Source organism: Macaca fascicularis, chromosome 6 (genome assembly GCF_037993035.2).
Source record: "Macaca fascicularis isolate 582-1 chromosome 6, T2T-MFA8v1.1".
Classification (NCBI taxonomy): domain Eukaryota; kingdom Metazoa; phylum Chordata; class Mammalia; order Primates; family Cercopithecidae; genus Macaca; species Macaca fascicularis.
In genome coordinates, this window is record NC_088380.1 from 37,737,800 (window position 1) to 37,760,851 (window position 23,052).

The 23,052-nt window shown below is 39.1% G+C and overlaps 1 protein-coding gene across 10 annotated transcripts in view; it reads left to right on the plus strand.

The window, feature by feature from the left end:
* The window catches only part of WDR70 (WD repeat domain 70), a 382,962-nt gene that overhangs the window by 39,438 nt on the left and 320,472 nt on the right, over positions 1-23,052 (plus strand). For all 10 annotated transcript variants that reach the window (XM_065546168.1, XM_045393640.2, XM_005556746.4 and 7 more), the window contains one exon: positions 18,705-18,764. In XM_065546168.1, the coding sequence (XP_065402240.1) occupies positions 18,705-18,764 (60 nt within the window). The remainder of the gene's footprint in view (positions 1-18,704; positions 18,765-23,052) is intronic.

Genomic DNA, 23,052 nt, shown 5'->3' on the forward strand with positions numbered 1-23,052 from the left:
TCTCTTTTTTTTTTTTGAGACAGAGTCTTGCTCCGTCGCCCAGGCTGGAGTGCAGTGGCACGATCTCGGCTCACTGCAAGCTCTGCCTCCCGGGTTCACGCCATTCTCCTGCCTCAGCCTCCTGAGTAGCTGGGACTACAGGCGCCTGCCACCACGCCTGGCTAATTTTTTCTATTTTTTAGTAGAGACGGGGTTTCACCGTGTTAGCCAGGATGGTAATCTCCTTTTTAATTGACTACTTCTCTTACAGTCATGAAATAAAGTTAGGATGTTCTCCTTTGTATCATTTATCATTTCTTATAGCCATATGCCTTCTTCTATATTCACAGAACTCTTGTTCAGTTTTCAAAAATCTGTGCATACCTAGTACTTTCTAAAAACTTTTTTTCTGTTACCCAAGGATATTTACTATCATCAGTAATTTTTCTTCTTTTTTTTTTCTTTTGAAATGGAGTCTCTTTGTCACTCAGGCTGGAGTGCAGTGATGTGACCTTGGCTTGACTTGCTTCAACCTCTGCCTTCTAGGTTCAAGAAGTTCTCCTGCCTCAGCCTCCTGGGTAGCTGTGATTACAGGCACCTGCCACCTCGCCTGGCTAATACTTGTACTTTTGGTAGAGACAGGGTTTCACCATGTTGGCCAGACTGGTCTCAGACTCCTGGCGTCAAGGGATCTGCCCGCCTTGGCCTCCCAAAGTGCTGGGATTACAGGTGTGAGCCACCATGATTTCTATAAAGTAATGCTCCTTTGTAAAAGTCATTCACTTTCATTTCTCATTTCCTATTTCACTTCCTTATGTTTTCCTGTATAAAACCCCCACCTCTTTGCTGTTTAATTCATGTTTCATTTTACCTTAAAGTGTTTCTTCTTCTTCTTCTTTTCTTTTTTTTTTTTGAGACAGAATCTCACTCTGTCTCCCAGGCTGGAATGCAGTGGCGCAATCTTGGCTTACTGTGGCCTCCGCCCCTGGGGTTCCAGTGATTCTCCTGCCTCAGCCTCCCAAGTAGCTGGTATTACAGGCACCTGCCACCGCGCCCAGCTAATTTTTGTATTTTTAGTAGAGACAGAGTTTCATGATGTTGGCCGGGCTTGTCTTGAACTCCCAACCTCAGGTGATCCGCCTGCCTCCTCAGCCTCTCAAAGTGTTGGGATTATAGGCATGAGCCACTGTGCCCAGGCCTTGGCTAATTTTTTTTTGGTATTTTTTTGTAAAAACGGGGTTTTGCCATGTTGCTCAGGCTGGTCTCCAACTCCTGAGCTCAAATTGATCTGCCTGCCTCAGCCTCCCAAACTGCTGGGATTATATGCGTGAGCCCCTGGACCTGGCCAAATGTAGAAAACTTCCTAAAACAAAATGTGGGAATGTTGTGAAAAGTTTTTGATTGCTACCAAGGCGATGGAGAGCCATGGAAGGTTTTTGATGAAAAATGACCTGCAAAGAATAATATTGTAGAGAGCAATGTGGAAAGAAGTGAAGAGGATGGAAGTGAGGGGAGGACTTCTCAGTGACAAGATAGTGTTCACAGTTCCAGATGTGAATAAATTCAGAGTAAATTGTGTCATGAAATTCTTGGTAACTAACCTCTTTTCACTTTTATAATTGAGAAAGCTGAGGTTTGGTGCGGTTAAACAACTTACTGAAGGTTACAAGTGGAGTTAATTGTAGAGTCCTGTCTAGATTCCAGGACTTTTGACTTAGGAAGCAAATAAGAAGAAGAGTTACCATGGTAGAGTGTTCATGGCCAGTATAGTAAACAAAAACATTAAAAAAAAAAAAAAAGGAAGAAAAAGAAAACACAAGGGAAGAAAAAGAAAAGAAGAGTGGCTAATATAGGATTTTCAACTCGCATAGTTTCATTGGCAGTCATCATTGCTTTTTTAAAATCATGACAGAATTATAAATTGAAACATAAATTTGATTTGCTGCTGCTTAGATTGTTTAAATGTTTGTTTGTTTTTTGAGATGGAGTCTTGCACTGTCGCCTGGGCTGGCGTGCAGTGGCACTATCTCAGCTCATTGCAACCTCTGCCTCTTAGGTTCAAGTGATTTGCCTGCCTCAGCCTCCCAGGTAGCTAGGATTACAGGCGCCCGCCACCACGCCTGGCTAATTTTTTTGTATTTTTAGTAGAGATGGGATTTCACTATTGGCCAGGGTGTTCTTGAACTCCTGACCTCGTGATCCGCCCGCCTCCGCCTCCCAAAGTGCTGGGATTACAGGTGTGAACTACCACACCCAGCCTGTTTAAGGCATGGTGGCTCATGCCTATAATCCCAGCACTTTGGGAGGCCAAGGCGGGCAGATCACCTGAGGTCAGGAGTTCAAGACCAGCCTGGCCAACATGGTGAAACCCTGCCTCTACTAAAAATACAAAAGTTAGCTGGGTGAGGTGATGCATGCCTGTAATCCCAGCTACTCGGGAGGCTGAGGCAGGAGAATCGCTTGAACACGGGAAGCAGAGGTTGCAGTGAGCCGAGATCACGCCACTGTATTCCAGCCTTGGCAGCAGAGGGCGACTCCGTCTCAAAAAAAACAAAAAAAGAAACCAAAAAAAAAAAAAACCCCAAAAAAACCCAAAACCAAAAAAAATTTATCTATTTATAAATATATTGCTGCTTGTCTGTTTTTGGAATTAAAGTGTTCTTACAAATGGCTCTGTGTGGTTAGCAGTTCTTAGAATTGCCTAGGTAGCATACAGTAATACTAAATGTAATTACAAAGGCTACTAGGTGGATCTTATTGACCAAAAGACATGCCAGATGGAGCCATCAGTACTGCACTTTGCAAGTGACAATTTAGTTTTTTTCTATTTTTTTTTTTTTTTTTGAGGGACAGGGTCTTGCTCTGTTGCCCAGGCTGGAATATAGTGGCGTGATCATGGCTCACTGCAGCCTCAAGCTCCCAGGCTCAAGTGATCCTCCCACCTCTGCTTGTTGAGTAGCTGTAACTACAAGTGTGCACCACCATGCCTGGCTAATTTTTTAAATTTTGTTTTTGTAGAGATGGGGTCTTGCTCTGTTGTCCAAGCTGGACACGGACTCCTGGACTCAAGCGGTCCTTCTGCCTCACCTCCCAAAGTACTGGGATTACAGGCATGAGCCACCATGCCCAACCAACAGTGTAGTTTCAACAGAATATCACTCATCAAATTACCTTTGTGTTGGTGTGAATTAACGCTTTATTTGTTTTATAGTTATATTTAATTTGTAATTTTTTATAGCTTTTTGTCAAAAAAATATTTTTTTATATTTGCCTACTATAAGCTGAACGTGGTTCTAGGTGCCTAGATACATCAGAGAACAAAACAGACAAAAAAAATCTTGCTTTTATGGAACTTGCTTTCTAATAGGGAGAAATAGATAATAAATAAAGGCTGGGTACGGTGGCTCACGCCTGTAATCCCAGTACTTTGGGAGGCCAAGGTGCGTGGGGCTCACTTGAGCCCAGGGTTCAAGAATAGCCTGTGCAACATGGCAAAACCCTGTATCTACAAAAAATATAAAAATTAGCTGTGTGTGGTCATGCAGATCTGTGGTCTCAGCTACTCAAGAGGCTGAGGTGGAAAGATCATCTAAGTCTGGGGCAGTTGAGACTGCAGTGAGTGAGCCATGATCGTGCCTCTGCCCTCCAGCTTGGGTGACAGAGTGAGACCCTGTGTTAAAAAAACAACAAAAAAGATACATATAAACAATAGAAAGCTGTAAGTGCTATAGGGAAAGGGAACATGTAGAGCATGATAACATGGATCAGAAGTGCTAATTGGGAGACAGGTTGTAATTTAAAATAGGGTGATCAAGGTAGGCCTCCTTTGAGAAGACTTGAAAGAGATTAGGAAGTTGACCATGTAGATATCTGGGAGAACAGTGCAGACATAAGGAACAGCCAGTGCAAAGGCCCTAAGGCAGGAATGTGGCTGGCACGTTCATGAAAAAAGCTCTTAGGCGAGTATGGCTGGAACAGAATGAACAAGAGGGAGAAAAGGAGGAGGTGACTGACATCAGAATGCTAACAGGAGGACCTATGGGCAATTGTAAAGGCTTTTCCTTTTATGTTTTTTTTCTCTAAGCCTTAGTTTGTCTATAATTGTATTGATTTTTGAGCTTAGTAATGGCATAATTTTAAATATTTTTTTAGGAAGAATGGAAATAACTTGGTAATTGATTATATTTGTGTGGTGAGAGGGACTCATCAAGATTATTAGTTTTGAAGCTGGTAGATAGTGACAGTGGTTGCTGAGATAGAAAACAGGATGAGCAGAATTTGGAGGCTGAGTGATAGGGATGATTGTAAATTCAGTTTTGGACAATTAAGTTGAGGTATTTCAGAGACATCCAGGCAAAGCATCCTGATGACTGCTAGAAATACAGGTTTGTTCTTGAGAGACATCTAGCCTGGGATTATAGATTTTAGAATCATCAGCGTATAGATGGCTATTGAAGCTCTGAGAATGAACAAGATGAGCAGAAAGCCTAGGTCAGAACCCCGAGGGGCAGGTAGAGAAGGAAGATCCTGCACAGGTGGCCAAGAAGGAGGTAGCAGGTAAATCAGGGTAATAAGTGTCATGGAAACCAAAAGGAAGATTGTGTTAGGAAAAAATGTGTGGTCAATTGTGTCAGAATTATAGAGAGATAAAGTAAAATGAGAAGCATCTTTATTATATTTAATGACAAAGTGTAATTATTTTAACTTTAAGCGGTAATTCAGATTATATGAGATTACTTCACAGTTTGTTTTTTTGCCAAATCAAAACATCTCTACTGTTTTGGTTATCTACTTCTATGTAACAAACCACCTTAAACTTAGTGACTTAAAAGAATAGCCATTATAATTTTTCACATGACTGTAAGTTGACTGGAGGTTAGCTGCTTCTTCTGGTCTTACTTTGAATCTCTTGTGCAGCTGCAGTTAGCATGTAGCACATTCACCATGGCCTTGCTTACATAGCTAGTGCCATGGTGGGACAGCTGGAAGGCTGGCTCATTGAAACTCAGGGAAAGCACCTTCTCTCTCTCTAGTCTTTCCAACAGTGTATCCAGACTTCTTACTTAATGATTCTGCATGGAAGAAGACAACAAGGGTGTGAATATTGAGAGATACGGTTTCTCGATGCCATTTTTGGAGACTAATTAACATATCCACCTAAAGCCTAATCTAGGTTCTTTTTTTTTTTTTTTTGAGATGGGGTCTCTCTTGCCAGGCTGAAGTACAGTCACGGCTCACTGTAGCCTTGACCTTCCAGGCTCTAATGATCCCACCTCAACCTCCTGAGTAGCTGGGAATACAGGTGTGCACAACCATGCCCAGCTAATTTTTAAATTTTATTTAGAGATGGGGTTTTGCTGTATTGCCCAGGTTTGTCTCAAACTGATTGGCTCAAGTGATATTCCTGCCTTGGTCTCCAAAAGTGTTAGAATTACAGGCATGAGCCACCACGCTCAGCTTTATCTAGATTTTTGAACTCTTTAAAAAGAAACAGGTCATTTCATTGATTAATATACATATGCACACATAGACATAGTCTTACAGACATATATGTGTATATGTACATACACGTACATGTATACACACATGCATATACACATGTACATATACACGCACACGTACACTCTCTTTTTATTCCTAATAGGATTCTCAGTATGTAACTGTTCAGGATAAAAGATACATTTCCCAGTTGGGCATGGTGGCTCACACCAGTAATCCCTGCACTTTGGGAGGCTGAGGCGGGTGGATCACTTGAGGTCAGGAGTTTGAGACCAGCCTGGCCAACCTGATGAAACTCTGTCTCTGCTAAAGATACAAAGAACAGCTGGGCGTGGTGGTGCGCGCCTGTAATCCCAGGTACTCAGGAGACTGGGGCCGGAGAGTTGCTTGAACCTGGGAGGGGGAGGTTTTAATGAGCTGAGATCATGCCACTGCACTCCAGTCTGGGCAACAAGAGTGAAGCTCCGTCTCAAAGAAAAAAAAAGATACATTTCCTGGCTTCTCCTGTTGCTAGGTATGGCTCTGTGGCTTAGTTCTGGACAGTGAAGTGTAAGTGCAAGAATATGGACAATTTTTGAGAGGAAAATTAATGGGAAGAGATGTATCCTGCTTTTTGCTTTTTTTTTTTTTCCTGCTGTCTGGAAACCACAGCAGCCTTTTGGACGATCACCTAGACTTCTTGAATTTATGAGGGCAACAAGCTGTGGTCCTGATTGTCTTAGACATGTGTCAGTCCTGACTTTATTTTGGGTTTTCTGTTACAGCCAAAACTAATTCTATCAGGCTTCTGTTTTGTTGTCGTTGTTGTTTTTTCATTTAAAAAAATACCAGTTTAGGTTTCCTGCAGATATCAGCAAAAAAAGTAAAAATTAGTTTTATTGAGGTATAGTTTACACACAGTAAAATGCAACCAATTTATGAGTATAGTTTGTGAAATTTTAATAAATGTAAGCATCTGAGTAATCACCACTACAATCAAGATTTAGAACATTTCCAAAAATGTTTCTTTCAAGGCACCTTGCTGTCAATCCATTTTTCCCTCCATTTATTTACCCCTAATCCCAGGCAAATCTGCTTTCTGTCACTATAGGTTAATTTAGCCCATTCTAGAATTTTTTTTTTTTTTAATTCTTTTTTTTTTTTTTAAATTTATTTATTATTATTATACTTTAAGTTGTAGGGTACATGTGCATAACGTGCAGGTTTGTTACATATGTATACTTGTGCCATGTTGGTGTGCTGCACCCATCAACTCATCATTTACATCAGGTATAACTCCCAATGCAATCCTTCCCCCCTCCCCCCTCCCCATGATAGGCCCCTGTGTGTGATGTTCCCCTTCCTGAGTCCAAGTGATCTCATTGTTCAGTTCCCACCTATGAGTGAGAACATGTGGTGTTTGGTTTTCTGTTCTTGTGATAGTTTGCTAAGAATGATGGTTTCCAGCTGCATCCATGTCCCTACAAAGGACGCAAACTCATCCTTTTTTATGGCTGCATAGTATTCCATGATTCTAGAATTTTATATAAATGGAAACACTCTTTTTTTTTTTTTTTTTTTTTTTGAGACGGAGTCTCACTCTGTAGCCCAGGCTGGAGTGCAGTGGCCGGATCTCAGCTCACTGCAAGCTCCGCCTCCCGGGTTCACGCCATTCTCCGGCCTCAGCCTCCCGAGTAGCTGGGACTACAGGCGCCCGCCACCTCGCCCGGCTAGTTTTTTTGTATTTCTTAGTAGAGACGGGGTTTCACCGTGTTAGCCAGGATGGTCTCGATCTCCTGACCTCGTGATCTGCCCATCTCGGCCTCCCAAAGTGCTGGGATTACAGGCTTGAGCCACCGCGCCCGGCCTGGAAACACTCTTTAAACTCTTTTGGGTTTGACTTTGCACAGCATAATGCTTTTGAGACTTGCCCATCTTGTCTCATATGCTAGTGCTTTGTGCATTTTTATTGCTAAATAGTAATCTGTTTATGAATCTACCACAGATTATTCATCTTTTGATAGACGCATAGCTTGTTCTCAGTTTTTGGCTATTCTGTATAAAGCTACTATGATCATTCTTGTACAGGTCTTTTTGTAGATATATGTTTTTATTTCTCTTGGAAGCAAAATTGCTAGATCATGTGGTAAGTGTATATTTATAAGAAACTAGCAAACTGTTTTTTAGAGTGATTATACCATTTTACACTCTCACCTGCAAAATTGGAGAATTCTTGCCAACACTTGGTATTGTTGGTAATTTTAATGTTAGCTATTCTTGTAAGTGTGTAGTGCTGTTAAATTATGGCTTTGGTTTGCATTTGCTTGTTGACTGACATTAAACATCTTTTCTTGTGATGAAGTCTCACTGTGTTGATTAGCAATTCCTTCTGCCTTAGGCTCCTGAGCAGCTGGGACTGCAATGTGCATCACTATACCTGGCTAATGTGTACATCATTTGTGAAGTGTCTGTTCAAATCTTTTGTCCATTTGAAAAATTAGGTTGCTTTTTTATTGAGTTTTAGAGTTTTGAGTTTATTTTTGAGCTTAAATATTTTGGATAGAAGTATTTTGTCACATAAATGTATTGTAAATATCTTTTTCCAGTCCGAGTCTGCCTTTTATTTTCCTGATCATGTCTTTTGAGGATAGAAATTTTAAATTTTGATAAAATACAATTTGTCTGTTTTTTTTTCTTTTTGGTGTGTATTTTTTGTATTCTAAGAAATCTTTGCTTACCAACGATTGCAAAAATTTTTTCTATATTTTCTCATTGTTTTATAGGTTTAGTTTTTATGTTTCAGTCTATTAGCTGTTTCAAGTTAATTTTTGTGTATGGTGTGAGGAAAGGATTGGCATTCCTTTTTTTATTTTTTCCAGATTGATACCTAGTTATTTGAGTATCATTTGTTTAAAAGGTCTTCTCATTTAGATTATCTTGGCACTTTTCTTGAAAACAAATTTATATATGTGTGGTTAATTTCTGATTTCTTTATTTCATTGATATGCATAGTCATTCTTACTCTACTATCACAATGTCTCAGTTACTATAGCTCAGTTACTGTCTTAGTTACTATAGCGCTATACATGAAATCATGTAGTATACAGTTTTCTGACTTGTTTGTTTTGAAAACTGTTTTGGTTACTCTAAGCCTTCAAATTGACATATACGTTTTTGAATTAGCTTGCAAATTTGTACAGAACTGCCTGCTGAGATTTTGGTTGAGATTATATTGAATCTATGGATTAGTTTTAAGAGACTTACTTTCCTAACAATATTAAGTTTTCCAAACCATAAACATTATGTATCTTTCCATTTATTTTAAGTTCTCTTAATTTTTCTCAGTAACATAGTGTTAAGTGTACAGGTCTTGCACATATTTAAAAAAATTATTTCTAAGTTTTAATGTTTTTTGATATTATCTTAAATGGCGTGAGCCACTGCACCCAGCCTGGTTTTAAGTTTTATTTGTGAACATTCCAATGTCCTAACTAATATATCTCTTAGAGGTAAACCTAGTTCCAATATACCTTTTTATAAAATATCTTTATTAGGATGTAAGGTCAGAGAAAGGGAGTGATAAGATGAAAGTAAAGTGGTTTACTAATGAGGTAAAAAACAGTGTGACTGAGTGTGATCTGAAGAGAGAACTGTTGTAGTTAAAGATTTGGATAGCTTGGTTTGTGGTTTTAGAATCAAAGCAGCACTGGGTGTCACTTAATTCCAGAATTGGACATGAGGGTAGATGGCTGAATAATGGTAAAGAAAATGAAAGACTAGTGTATTGAATACATTTTCCATAGTGATTAAAATCACCCTGTACTAATGAAGTTTTTACTGTTGTAATTAATTAATACTTTGTGTATAAATTTTTTCTTTTCTATTTTTTTTTTTGACACGGAGTCTCGCTCTGTTGCCCAGGCTGGAGTGCAGTGGCATGATCTTGGCTCACTGCAACCTCCACTTCCTGGGTTTAAGCGATTCTCCCACCTCGGGCTCCCAAATAGCTGGGATTACAAGCCTGCACCACCACACCCAGCTAATTTTTGTATCTTTAGTAGTGATGGGGTTTCACCATGTTGGCCGGGCTGGTCTCAAAATCCTGACTTAAAGTGATCCACCTGCCTCAGCCTCCCAACTGCTGGGATTACTGACACGAGCCACCGTTCCCAGCCTGTGTATACATTTCTTTTTTTTTTTTTCTATCGTCCAGGCTGGAGTGCAGTGGCACAATCTCGGTTGACTGCAACCTCTGCCTCCCGGATTCAAGCCATCCTCCTGCCTCAACCTCCTGGGTAGCTGGGACTACAGGCTTTTGCCACCATGCCTGGCTAATTTTTGTATTTTTACTAGTGGTGGAGTTTCACCATGTTGTCTAGGCTGGTCTGGAACTCCTGACCTTAGGTGATCAGGCTGCCTTGGCCTCCCAAAGTGTTGGGATTACAGGCATGAGCCCCTGCGCCTCGCCGTATATTTTTAAAGTTCTGTCATTGGATTGCAAGATTCATGAAGGCAGGACCCTTCTTTCTTGATAACCAGAATACCGTCAGTGCTAGGCATAATCAGTACTCAATAAATGTTTATTGAATAGTTAATTATAAGAGTGATGTCAGGGCTTTGGGTGGAGAGTAACAGAGCTATCTTTATTTTTCACCTCTTAAGTCCTTAAGATCTCTTATATAATTCTTTTTTTTTTTTCTTTTTTCCATTCCCACTGTATTGTATCAATTCAGGTCCTCTCTGGACTATTGCAAGAATATTTTAATAGACTTCCTTGTGCTTACACTGGCATTTACCTTATACTGGTAATTTTCTAGTCCAGTCTCCACACCACAGCCATGATGATTTAAAAAACATTTTTTTTGATTTTTAAATTATTAATAGTATAGTGCTAAAAATACATAACACAAAATTTACCGTCTTAACCATTTTTAAGTGTATAATTCAGTATTGTTACATATATTCACATTATTGTACAACCAGTCCCCGGAACTTTTTCATCTTGCTCACTGAAACTCTATATCCATTAAATAGCAACTTCCAGTTTCCTCCTGCCCCCAGCCCCTGGCAGCAACCATTCTGCTTTCTATCTCTATTAATCGGACTGCTCTGGTGCATACAAGTGGAACCATATAGTATTTGTCTTTTTGTAACCTATTTATTTTGCTTAACATAATGTCTTTAAGGTTCCTCTGTGTTGTAGCATGTGTCAGAATTTTCTTTCTAAGACTGAAAAATATTCTGTTTTATGTTTATGTCACATTTTGTTGATTAATTCATCCATCAGTGGATACTTGGGTTGCTTCTCACCTCTTGGTTGTTGTGAATACTACTGTGAACATGGATGTACAAATAGCTCTTCAAGACTCTGCTTTCAATTCTTTTGGGTATATACCCAGAATTGGAATTGCTGGATCATATAGTAATTATATTTTTAATTTTCTGAGGAACTACCAAGCTGTTTTCCATAGTAGCTATACCATTTTACATTCCTACCAACATTGCACAAGGATTCCAGTTTCTTTACCTCCTTACCAACACTTGTTATTTTCTGTTTATTTGATAGTAAAAGTTTTTTGATCCTAGTGAGTGTGAAGTGATATTTCATTGTGCTTTTAATTTGCATTTCCTTAATTATTAGTGATGCTGAACATCTTTTCATGTGCTTATTGGCCATTTGTTTACCTTCTTTGGAGAAATGCCTATTCAAGTCTTTTGTTCATTTTATTCTTATTTTTGAGATGGAGTCTTGCTCTGTGGCCCTGGCTGGAGGGCAGTGGTGTGATCTCGGCTCACTGTAACCTTCGCCTCCCAGGTTCAAGCGATTCTCCTGTCTCAGCCTCCCAAATAGCTGGGACTACAGGCGTGTGCCACCACGCCTGGCTAATTTTTTTTTTTTTTTTTTTTTTTTTTTACTAGAGGTGGGGTTTCCCTGTGTTAGCCAGGATGGTCTCCATCTCCTGACCTTGTGATCTGCCCGCCTCAGCCTCCCAAAGTCCTAGGATTACAGGCATGAACCACTGCGCCCGGCCTTTGAGCCACCGCGCCCGGCCTTTCTGGCTAACTTTTTTTGTATTTTAGTAGAGATGGGATTTCACCATGTTGGCCAGGATGGCCTCGATCTCCTGACCTTGTGATCTGCCCACCTTGGCCTCCGAAAGTGCTGGGATTGTAGGCGTGAGCCACTGCGGCCGGCCTTTTGCTCATTTTAAAATGAAGTAGTTTGTTTTTTTCTGTTGTTGAGCTGTAGAAATTTAAAAAAAAATGTAATCTAGATATTAATCCCCTATATATATGATTTGCACAAATTTTCTCCCACTTCTTTGTAGATTGTCTTTTTACTGTATTGATTATTGCTTTTGATGCCCAGAACACCTTGGCAATATTTTAAAATCTCAGATTTTTGTTGTTGTTACTGTTGTTGTTGAGACAGAGTCTGAGTCACCTGGGCTGGAGTGCAGTGGCACGATCTTGGCTCATTGCAACCCTCACCTCCTGGGTTCAAGCGATTCATGTGCCTCAGCCTCCCATGTAGTTGGAATTACAGGCATGTGCTACCACACCTGGCTAATTTTTGTATTTTTATTTTATTTTATTTTTTTTGAGGCGGAGTCTCGCTCTGTCACCCAGGCTGGAGTACAGTGGCGCGATCTCAGCTCACTGCAAGCTCCGCCTCCCGGGTTTATGCCATTCTCCTGCCTCAGCCTCCCGAGTAGCTGGGACTACAGGCGCCCGCCACCTTGCCCGGCTAATTTTTTGTATTTTTTAGTAGAGACGGGGTTTCACCGTGTTAGCCAGGATGGTCTCGATCTCCTGACCTCGTGATCCGTCCGTCTCGGCCTCCCAAAGTGCTGGGATTACAGGCTTGAGCCACCGCGCCCGGCCTAATTTTTGTATTTTTAGTAGAGATGGGATTTCACCATGTTGGTCAGACTGGTCTCGAACTCCTGTCCTGAAGTGATCTGCCTACCTTGGCCTCCCAACGTACTGGGATTACAGTCGTGAGCCACCGTGCTTGGCCTAAAATCTCAGACTTTATGAAATTACTTTCTGTGACTCAGAGCTTAAACTTCTGTTTTTTGGAATTGTATACAACCTGGTTTGTAACTCTCTGGCTTTTATACATATACAGTTGGCCCTTTGAGAGGAATTGGCTCCAGGACTCTCCTGCTGATCCCCAAATCCAAGGATGCTGAAATCCCTTATATAAAATGACATAGTGCTGTATATATATATAACACATACACCCTTGCTCTATTTTCTGCCTAGCAATTCAAACTCTAGTGAGGGAAAAATATTTGAAGTTCAGAAAGTGTCAAGATTTGTATTATTCTCTCCTAGATGTTCTTCATATTCATCTAGAGAACCTCTGTTTTTTGAAAGATACCAGAAATCTCTTTTCTAACCACCTACTTTCTTAGGTAGAATGGAATTGAGCACTGAACCCTGTGTATACTCCTGTTACAGCAACTGAAACATTTTCATTTGCCCATTTGTTTACCTGTCTTATTTTGCTTTTCTGGACTGACAGTTCTGTGTAAGCAGAGTCTTTGTTAGTAGTTCTTTTATCATTAATCTAACTGTGGTACCCAGTGTGTGGTATGTAATTAAATAATAAATGTTTGTTAAGTGAATGTTTAATTAGTGAGTAAATGAAGGTATTAGTTCATTCTCACACTGCTATGAAGAAATACACAAGACTGGATAATTTATAAAGGAAAGAGATTTAATTGACTCACAGTTTCACATTTCTGGGGAGGCCTCAGGATGCTTATAATCATGGCAGAAGGCAAAGGAGAAACAGGCACCTTCTTCACAGGTGGCAATACAGAGTGCGACATGCAAGCAGGAGAAATATCAAATGCTATAAAACCATCAGATCTTGTGAGACTCACTCACTCTCAGGAGAACAGCATGGGGAAACTGCTCCCATGATCCAAGTACCTCCACCTGGTCCTGGGAATGCAGGGATTACAATTCAAGATGAGATTTTGGGTGGGGACACAGCCGAACCATATCAATGAAGAAATGAATTAATGTTAAGTTAGTGTTATTAGATCTCCATAGTTGCACTAGAATAGACTTTAATTCTGGTTGCCTGCACTGGTAATTGTACTTAAATGATTTCTGCGAGAAAATGGCACTCATTTTCAAGCTTCTTTTTGGCAGTCCTTACTGTCTTCCCCCAGCACCCAGCAACTTTGTGGCAGATCTTTGTTTTTGGGTAGAGGTTTTATTATGGCTTATAGTTGTATGTGACCTTAGCCTAAAAGGGTTGTTTCTGATTTGTAAGTCATCTGAAATCTCTGTAAGGATGTTCGGGTAGAAATGCTCATCAGATAGAAATGCTTATATTATTTTAGATATATTTGCCATCGTTGTTATTGGGGGTAGACTGCAGAGCCTGGGAAATAATCCTTTGGTTCGTTTTCAGAATTAAGCCAAAACAAAAAATGGTGTATTTTCCTCTCTTCCATTAGGACTGTAGCTCTTGTTTTGAATTCTGGTAATAAATTACTCCATTGAAGTCAAATAGTTTATGATGTTCCTTGGCAGGAAAATCTTGAAAATATTTTACTGTTACAGCAAATTTCACACTAAGCTGTATTTAAAAAAGTCATTAGTAAAAGTTCTGGAAAAAGAACAGTCACCATCAAGTGATACGCTACCAAAAGATGGATTGCTACTATTTTAGATGATTTAGCTGTGCCAATTATATGGGATTTTTATGAGTTATGCCATGCATGACTTCCAGTAAAACTTTGATTTTAAATGTAAACATTTATTTAAATGTTTAATTCACTCCTAATATAAATACTAAGTTGTGTGTTCTTGTAAATTTTTTTTAAATGTTAGAAATTGTCTATATATAGGCACATTCTGCATTGAAATAAATGAAATAATTTTCATCCTATCTTTTTGGTGACAGTATTTCTGTTTGCTGAGTGATGAAAAAGTAATTAGTTATGAAATGAGGTATAAACTATGATAGATTCTTCTGTAAGTAGAACATTTCAAGTATTATCTTGGTTCTTGCAAGAATATTTAGCACTTATAGATGTTTTCATTGTGTTCAAATGTGGCCAGCTGCAAAGGGAGTAGTGATTCAGATTATTCAGTGTAGAAATAGTCCAGAATTTGACCTTTAAATTGTTTTGGAATTTGTGTTCGAATATTGATATCTCTGAAAGAGATATGTGGGCCGGGCACGGTGGCTCACGCCTGTAATCCCAGCACTTTGGGAGGCCGAGGCGGGCGGATCACAAGGTCAGGAGATCGAGACCACGGTGAAACCCCGTCTCTACTAAAAATACAAAAAATTAGCCGGGCGCGGTTGTGGGCGCCTGTAGTCCCAGCTACTCGGGAGGCTGAGGCAGGAGAATGGCGTGAACCCGGGAGGCGGAGCTTGCAGTGAGCCCAGATCACGCCACTGCACTCCAGCCTGGGCGACAGAGTGAGACTCCGTCTCAAAAAAAAAAAAAGAAAGAGATATGTGCAGCACTTTCCACAATATACTAAACAATACAGTAATGTCTTTGTCTTGAAATAAACTGCAAATTCCCCAACTGTGTCTTGACAATCTAAAACAAAACTACCTTTATTTCTGTATTGTTGCAATCTTCAATCTGCTTTTAGTCTGGGATATAATAATTTGGTCTTAAAAGGTTTTCAGCTTTTGAAAACCTTCAGTTATTTCTTGCCTCTCACCAGACTGGCCTGATGTGATAGCACCTGCTTTTCTTTGTGGACATAATCATTACTCTAAAATTTGAGAGTTAATTAAAAATTACAATCTTGTGTGATGAACAAGGTAGACAGTGGGTGATTTATTCATTTCTAAAACCTCTCTGTGTGTATACGTATGTCTGCCATATACCAGCTTTTTTGTGCATAGTGGATCCAGAGATGATAAATAGATGTAGTCTTTGAGAAGCTTATATTTTGCAGTTTGGTAAGGGGGTGGTGGTGGGGGAGATAGGTAAAAAATTACAATGTATTGTGATAAGTTCTGTGATTGAAGTAAGGAAATGTCATAGAAATGCATAAGAGGGTCATTTAACCCAGAGTTTGAAATGTTGAGAAGTGCTTTGAGAGCTGGTCACAACTGAATTGAGATTTGAAGGATGAGTAGAAATTAGCCAGGTAAAGAGGAAAAGAAGCCTGGAAAAACACTTAAGATGACTTGACCAATATAGTAGGTAAGCCTTGGAATAAATAGTGACTGTCATTTATTGAGCTCTACCATGTGCCAAACTGTGTTAGGAGTTTGAAACCACGTACTTCACTGTAACCTGTGGGGCAGGTGCTATTATTCGTAGTTTGCAAATGAAGAAACTGAGTCATAACTTTGCTCAAATCATCACATGGTTAATTAATGGCATTGCTAGTTTTTTTTTTTTTTTTTTTGAGACGGAGTCTCGCTCTGTCGCCCAGGCTGGAGTGCAGTGGCCCGATCTCAGCTCACTGCAAGCTCCGCCTCCCGGGTTCACGCCATTCTTCTGCCTCAGCCTCCTGAGTAGCTGGGACTACAGGCACCCGCCACCTCGCCCGGCTAGTTTTTTTTGTATTTTTTTAGTAGAGACGGGCTTTCACCGTGTTAGCCAGGATGGTCTCGATCTCCTGACCTCGTGATCCGCCCGTCTCGGCCTCCCAAAGTGCTGGGATTACAGGCTTGAGCCACCGCGCCCGGCCGGCATTGCTAGTTTAAAAAACTAGCGTTTCTGGCTTTTTCTGCAGGCTGTTTCCTCCCAGCAAAGGACAGTTTCAAGATGGAGGAGATAAATAGTTACCATGCTGTTGAAAGTTCACATATATAGATTAAGTTCTGTAAAGTGTGCAGAGAGATTTATAGTGACTTGTTTGTTCATTTAGAACTATGTACTGAGAGCCTCTTATGTGCCAAGAACTGTGCTAAGAATCAGGAATAAAATGATAAATGCCAAAGCTGAGGTAGAGGGTGAAAGAAAGCGGGGACACTAAGTGAAGCCATAGTTTGAAAAAGCTGGATTGCAGAGGAAAAAGTAACGATTGAGCAATAAATTTTAGGGGAAGTCAGTAGTCTTTTAGTTTTTGTTTTTTTTTTTTGTTTTTTTTTTTTTTTGAGACGGAGTCTCACTCTGTCGCCCAGGCTGGAGTGCAGTGGCCGGATCTCAGCTCACTGCAAGCTCCGCCTCCCGGGTTTACGTCATTCTCCTGCCTCAGCCTCCCGAGTAGCTGGGACTACAGGCGCCCGCCACCTCGCCCGGCTAGTTTTTTGTATTTTTTAGTAGAGATGGGGTTTCACCGGATTAGCCAGGATGGTCTCGATCTCCTGACCTTGTGATCCGCCCGTCTCGGCCTCCCAAAGTGCTGGGATTACAGGCTTGAGCCACCGCGCCCGGCCTTGTTTTTTTTTTTAATATGGGAAGTACTAATACTTTGTTTATATGTTGAAGAGAAAGAGCTATAGCAGGGTAAAGACTGAAGATATAAAAGAAAGAACTGTTAGGTCACATGTTTAATTAAGTAGGTGGTAAGATGATTCTTAAATTTGTAATGGACATATAATTATAGTAGGATTAGCCTGCTCTTGAGTAATGAGACTTGAATAAACAATGAAACCTCTGATTTAAATGATCACTGTAACCTCTTATGTCTGATTTATGCATTCCTCTTTACTGTCGCTCAGTTATTCTGCCCGTACTGCTGTCTATCATAGCATTCATTATACTGAAGTAGAGTCATTGATATCTCCCTGTTAGACCATATGCTTCTTGTGTGGAAGGGATGAGAAGAGACCATGTCTGCTGCCACCTAACGACTGGTATAATCTCACTTCAGTAAATGCTTATCGAACCAATGAATCAGTGAATGACTTGGAGTTTCTTATTTTTACCATTTTTGAACAATTTTCTTTTTAACTTTGAAGGGTTAAAAGGTATATAGTTACCCTGTGAAAGTTTTGTTGTTTGTTAGAAATTAAGTACTTAACACTTTAAGGTATGTCCCAGAATAGGTAAATAGAGAACTTTAAAAATTTTCGATGTTGACCTTATTGATTATTTTTTAGGAAAATCTGTAAGTATTATTTTATACATAGGTTACAGTATGCTTAAAATAATTTTGATATTAAAGTATGGTAAGCAGAAATTAATAAAATAGCCTTTATTAATTTCTTTCAGTTTGTGGTGGTTTGCTCTTTGTGAGATTTTTCTGTAGGCATAGTAAGACAGAAAAATAAAGAATTGTATTTTAGTAAGACATAACCAAATTTTAATGTAAAATATGGTTGTATTCTATTGTTTATTACCTTGGCATCAGTGTTTTAAAATTTATCAGCACTCATAATTGTTAGGGCATTTAAAAATGCCAGTTGCAGTGAATAATGATGATTTAGTCTATTCTTTCCGTTAAGTTTGTTAGATTCTGTTTGATTTTTATAATACAGAATTTTGAAATTTATGCCAAAGTTACATGGTTTGTTTACCTAAAATATCAGAGTACACTTAAAACAAATGGATAATCTTTTAAGTTTTTCCAGATATTTTGATATAGACCTGTTTTTTTTTTTTTTTTTTTTTTTTGAGATGGAATCTTACTCTGTTGCCCAGGCTGGAGTGCAGTGTGCGATCTCGGCTCACTGCAACCTCCGCCTTCGGGGTTCAAGTAATTCTCCTGCCTCAGCTTCTTGAGTAGCTGGGACTACAGGCATGTGCCACCGTGCCCAGCTAATTTTTAGTAGAAACAGGGATTCACAATGTTGGTCAGGCTGGTCTCGAACTCCTGACCTCAGGTGATCTGCCCGCCTTGGCTTCCAAAGTGCTGGGATTACAGGCGTGAGTCACTGTGCCCAGTCTGATATTGACCTTTTCGCTCCTCTTGATAAGCTGTGGTTTGAAGGAAAAGTAAATTTCTAATTTTTCTTTATGAATTATACTATTAACAACTACTGATTTATTTTTACATTTGGATTAAATTAAAATTTCAATTTATATTGACAATAAGAGATAATTGTATAGAACCTAATGAGTTTCTTAGGTTTATCCTTTTAGGTATTTAAAATCAATTTATCATCAGAGATCCATTGTAGTGTATCTAGAAGTGTAGAAAAAAGATGCCCTCACACTTTTTTGCTGGTTTTTTTTAAGCTTTGTGTTTAAAAGCCAGTGATACAATTTAAAAAAAATTGTATTTCCTGTGAATGTGGTATGTAGTTCCCCACAAATATGTTATTTTACCGTTAATGTCATGGGGTTTTCTTGTTTCAGAATCCTGTTCACAAGATTCCTGACTCGCATGAGATAACGCTGAAGCATGGCACTAAAACAGTAAGTTTAAAAATCTAGTTTTTTCCCTCTCAAATTACAGGGCTGTCATGGAATAGTGAACTGATAAGATACATTTGTATTAAGGCTAATTATACAATCAACTGATGACATAAAAGCTATAGACATTAAGGAAAAATAGATTACTTTTATGTTCAGTCAAAATAGCCATTTCCTTTTAGTTAAAGTAGAAACACTTATTGTCACTGTTATTGTTGGCTTTAAAAACCTCTTTTTTTTAAATATAGGAACATTGTAAGTGGAAGAAAGAAATGAAACTCAAACACAATTTTGCTTTTTATGGTGTGGGAAAATTTCTCACTACCTTTTGCTTTACTTCTGTATCAGTAAAAGGCATGAGTTTGTTCATTTTTCAGATGAATGTTAAGATAAGAAATGAACTTTAAGTAGTTACCATATGGCTCTAAGTATTCATTAATACTTAGTTTACAGTTTGCATGTTTATATTGTTATATATATATATATATATATATATATATATATATATATTTTTGAGACAGAGTCTCACTCTGTCGCCCGGGCTGGAGTGCAGTGGCGCGATCTCAGCTCACTGCAAGCTCCGCCTCCCGGATTTACGCCATTCTCCTGCCTCAGCCTCCTGAGTAGCTAGGACTACAGGCGCCCGCCACCTCGCCCGGCTAGTTTTTTGCATTTTTTAGTAGAGACGGGGTTTCACCGTGTTAGCCAGGATGGTCTCGATCTCCTGACCTCGTGATCCACCCGTCTCGGCCTCCCAAAGTGCTGGGATTACAGGCTTGAGCCACCACGCCCGGCCTATATTGTTATATTTACTGATGTTTGAGTATTCTAAAATATATAAAGATGAATAATATAAAATATTTGAGATGTAAGGTGAAATCATTGTATCTTATTGCAAAACCACTAAAAAGTGGTAGTTAAATGAGTGAAACGTTCATATGAAACGAAAAAAATTATCCTTCCCTTTTCAATGAAACTACTTTTTTCTAATTGCCTAACATGTAAAGAACTAAGAAAATACATCCCATAATAAGAGGGAAACCCAATTAATAGAGGTAGACCCAGAAATGATATAAACTGGGTCATTCTTACAGTTTTTTCTTTTGAAAATACTGTTTTCATAAAAATATTTATGTTTAATGGGTTTGTTGTTATTTTAAATGAAATAGAAATGATGTAAAAATCTCTTAGTTTTAATTTCTAGTGGAAATAGTGATACATATAACTCACATAAACAAAACCTCTTTGGAGTCCTCAATAGATTTTTTTTTTTTTTTTTTTTTTGAGACAGAGTCTCGCTCTGTCACCCAGACTGGAGTGTAGTGGTGCGATCTCAGCTTACTGCAAGCTCTGCCTCTTGGGTTCACGCCTTTCTTCTATAGCCTCCCGAGTAGCTGGGACTACAGATGCCCGCCACCACACCTGGCTAATTTTTTTGTATTTTTAGTAGAGACGGGGTTTCACCGTGTTAGCCAGCATGGTCTTGATCTCCTGACCTCATGATGCACCTGCCTCGGCCTCCCAAAGTGCCGAGATTACGGGCGTGAGCCAACGCGCCTGGCCTGGAGTCCTCAATAAATTTTTTAAGAGTGTAAAGAGTCTTGAAACGAAACTATGTGGAAATTGCTGCTGTAAGAAGTAATTTCCATCTGATTCTTAATATATTTTTTCTTAAATCGTGTTTTTTATATTTTTATTCTGAAATTATGATGGAATTCTACTTTTTGTGTTTTTAAGTAAATAAGGAAAACATTGTAGACTGAGTAATTAAAAGGAAGCTTTTCTGTCATCTAGTCTGGAGAATTTTACAACTGAGAGATGGGTCATGAATTTCACAAGTTTGATTTAAATATTCCTTTTTTTTGTAAATCAAGTTTTATCTTGTAGAGAAACATAACTTAAAAAATACTGCAGTATGTTTTACACATTGAAAATCAATTAGAGTGTCTAATTATACTCTTGGGTTAACTCTTTTTTTTTTTTGGGCAATCCTGCCTTTGTCCTACATGCAAGTAAATTTATTTTTAAATAAATGTTGAATTAGAAGGTGACTTTTCTATCTGATCTTTTTTCTTTTAAGCGAGTTATTTTAAAAATGTCCATAAGGCCAATGTTATTTTTTTCCTATATACTTTACATTTTAGTCCTGCCTGTCCCCACCTTACAGGATTATTTAAAAGCGAATACCTGACTTCATATGATTTCATCTGTAAATATTTATTTCAGTATGAATCTCTAAGAGATAATATTGGGCTGTCTCTGCCTCCCTCTTTCTGAATGTGCACACATGCACTCTTTCCTACATAATACCATCTTTATTATATCTTTTTTTCAATAATTAATATAATATCTCATTAGTGTTCAAATTTCCCCAGTTTTCCCATACATCTTTTTAGAGTCAGTTTGTTCAAATTGGTCTCTTAATGATGTCTGATGTACTCTCAGGAGAGTTATCATTATGTTTATTTTTTATATCTCTAAATTTATAACCGTTTTTGTGCTCTTTTTCTCCTTGCCACTGAAGAAACATGTATATTCATTTAGTGAATATAGTTACTGTGGCATAATAGTCAACTGAACCCTTCCCAGTGAATGTGATGATAAAGTCTAAAGCTTTTTGAAGGAAGGAGAGGATAATACACATTAATTCTTTTAATTTAAATGTTAAAACTGAAAATTTGTCCTCATTCTCAAGTTGGAACAAGACACTTTTTTTTTTTTTGAGACAAAGTCTCTCTCTGTCACTCAGGCTGGAGTGCAGTGGTGCCATCTTGGCTCACTGCAGCCTCCACCTCCCAGGGGCAAGCGATTCTCCTGCCTCAGCCTCCCAAGTACCTGGGATTACTGGTGCCTGCCACAACAGCAGGTAATTTTTGTATTTTTAGTAGAGATGGGGTTTCGCCATGTTGGCCAGGCTGGTCTTGAACTCCTGACCTCAGGTAATCCGCCTACCTCGGCCTCCCAAAGTGCTGGGATTACAGGCTTGAGCCACTGTGCCCAGCCTCTGAGCTTTGTTTTCTATCTTTCTAATTACCTCCTTCATATCCTTTTGGTAAATGATGAATCATGTATACAGTCAGCAGCAGAGATCCTGATACTTCAGTGAATGGCTGCATTGAAAGCCTCATTTTGTAACTTTGCTTTAGAATTTGTCATCTTTCTTCTTAGCTAGGAGAACAGTCAAGTTTGCAATTTATTCTGTTCTTCCTTGATAAAAAGGAATTTATCTCATATTTGTCAGACTACAGGTTTGTTTTACATAAGGTTTTTTTTTTTTTTTTTTTTTTGAGACGGAGTCTTGCTCTGTCGCCCAAGCTGGAGTGCAGTGGCGCGATCCTGGCTCACTGCAAGCTCCGCCTCCTGGGTTCACGCCATTCTCCTGCCCCAGCCTCCTGAGTAGCTAGGACTACAGGCGCCCGCCACTGCGCCCGGCTCATTTTTTGTATTTTTAGTAGAGACGGGGTTTCACCGTGGTCTCGATCTCCTGACCTTGTGATCCGCCTGCCTCGGCCTCCCAAAGTGCTGGGATTACAGGCGTGAGCCACCGCGCCCGGCCTACATAAGGTTTTACAATTTTTAGTTCTCCTTTCTTTTAAACAAATATTTCGTAGAGTTTGTATTTTGTGCCAGGTCCAGTGCTGGGCACAGACAAGGTCTCTGTCCATATGATGCTTATACTCTTGAGGACAGGACAGGTACAGAATACAGGAACCACAGATGAAGTTGTAATTTCATATTGTGTTGTAGTGAGATGAACACTGGTGGGGTTAGCCTTATTAGGAGAATAAATAACTTTTAAATTGCAACAGGAGGGAAGAAAGATAGCATAATGCACATAGAGGCAAGTGAATTTGTAGGTGGTGGTAGGAGAAGCCACTTCCTAGGTTTTTAAAACTACTACTCATTTATTTTTGATTTTGATTGTTTTTTGTTTTAAGACATTATTGTTCGGGCATAAAAAATTGACTTTGTTTTCACTTGTATATTTTCTTTAACATCTTTGGAGTTCATGTCTAATTTTAACCATAGTAAGTTTACCTTATATTATGAAATCAGTGTTTACAAGTGCTAATTGAAATGAACGTAAGTTATTTTGTCAGTATCTGACTTATTTAATTATAATTATATTAATTACATTTCAAGTCTATTTATTAGGAGAACTGATTTATAGAAGCTTCCTTTATATAAAACTTTGGCCAGGTGCCGTGGCTCACACCTCTTATCCCAGCACTTTGCAAGGCTGAGGTGGGCAGATCACCTGAGGTGTCAGGAGTTTGAGACCAGCCTGGTC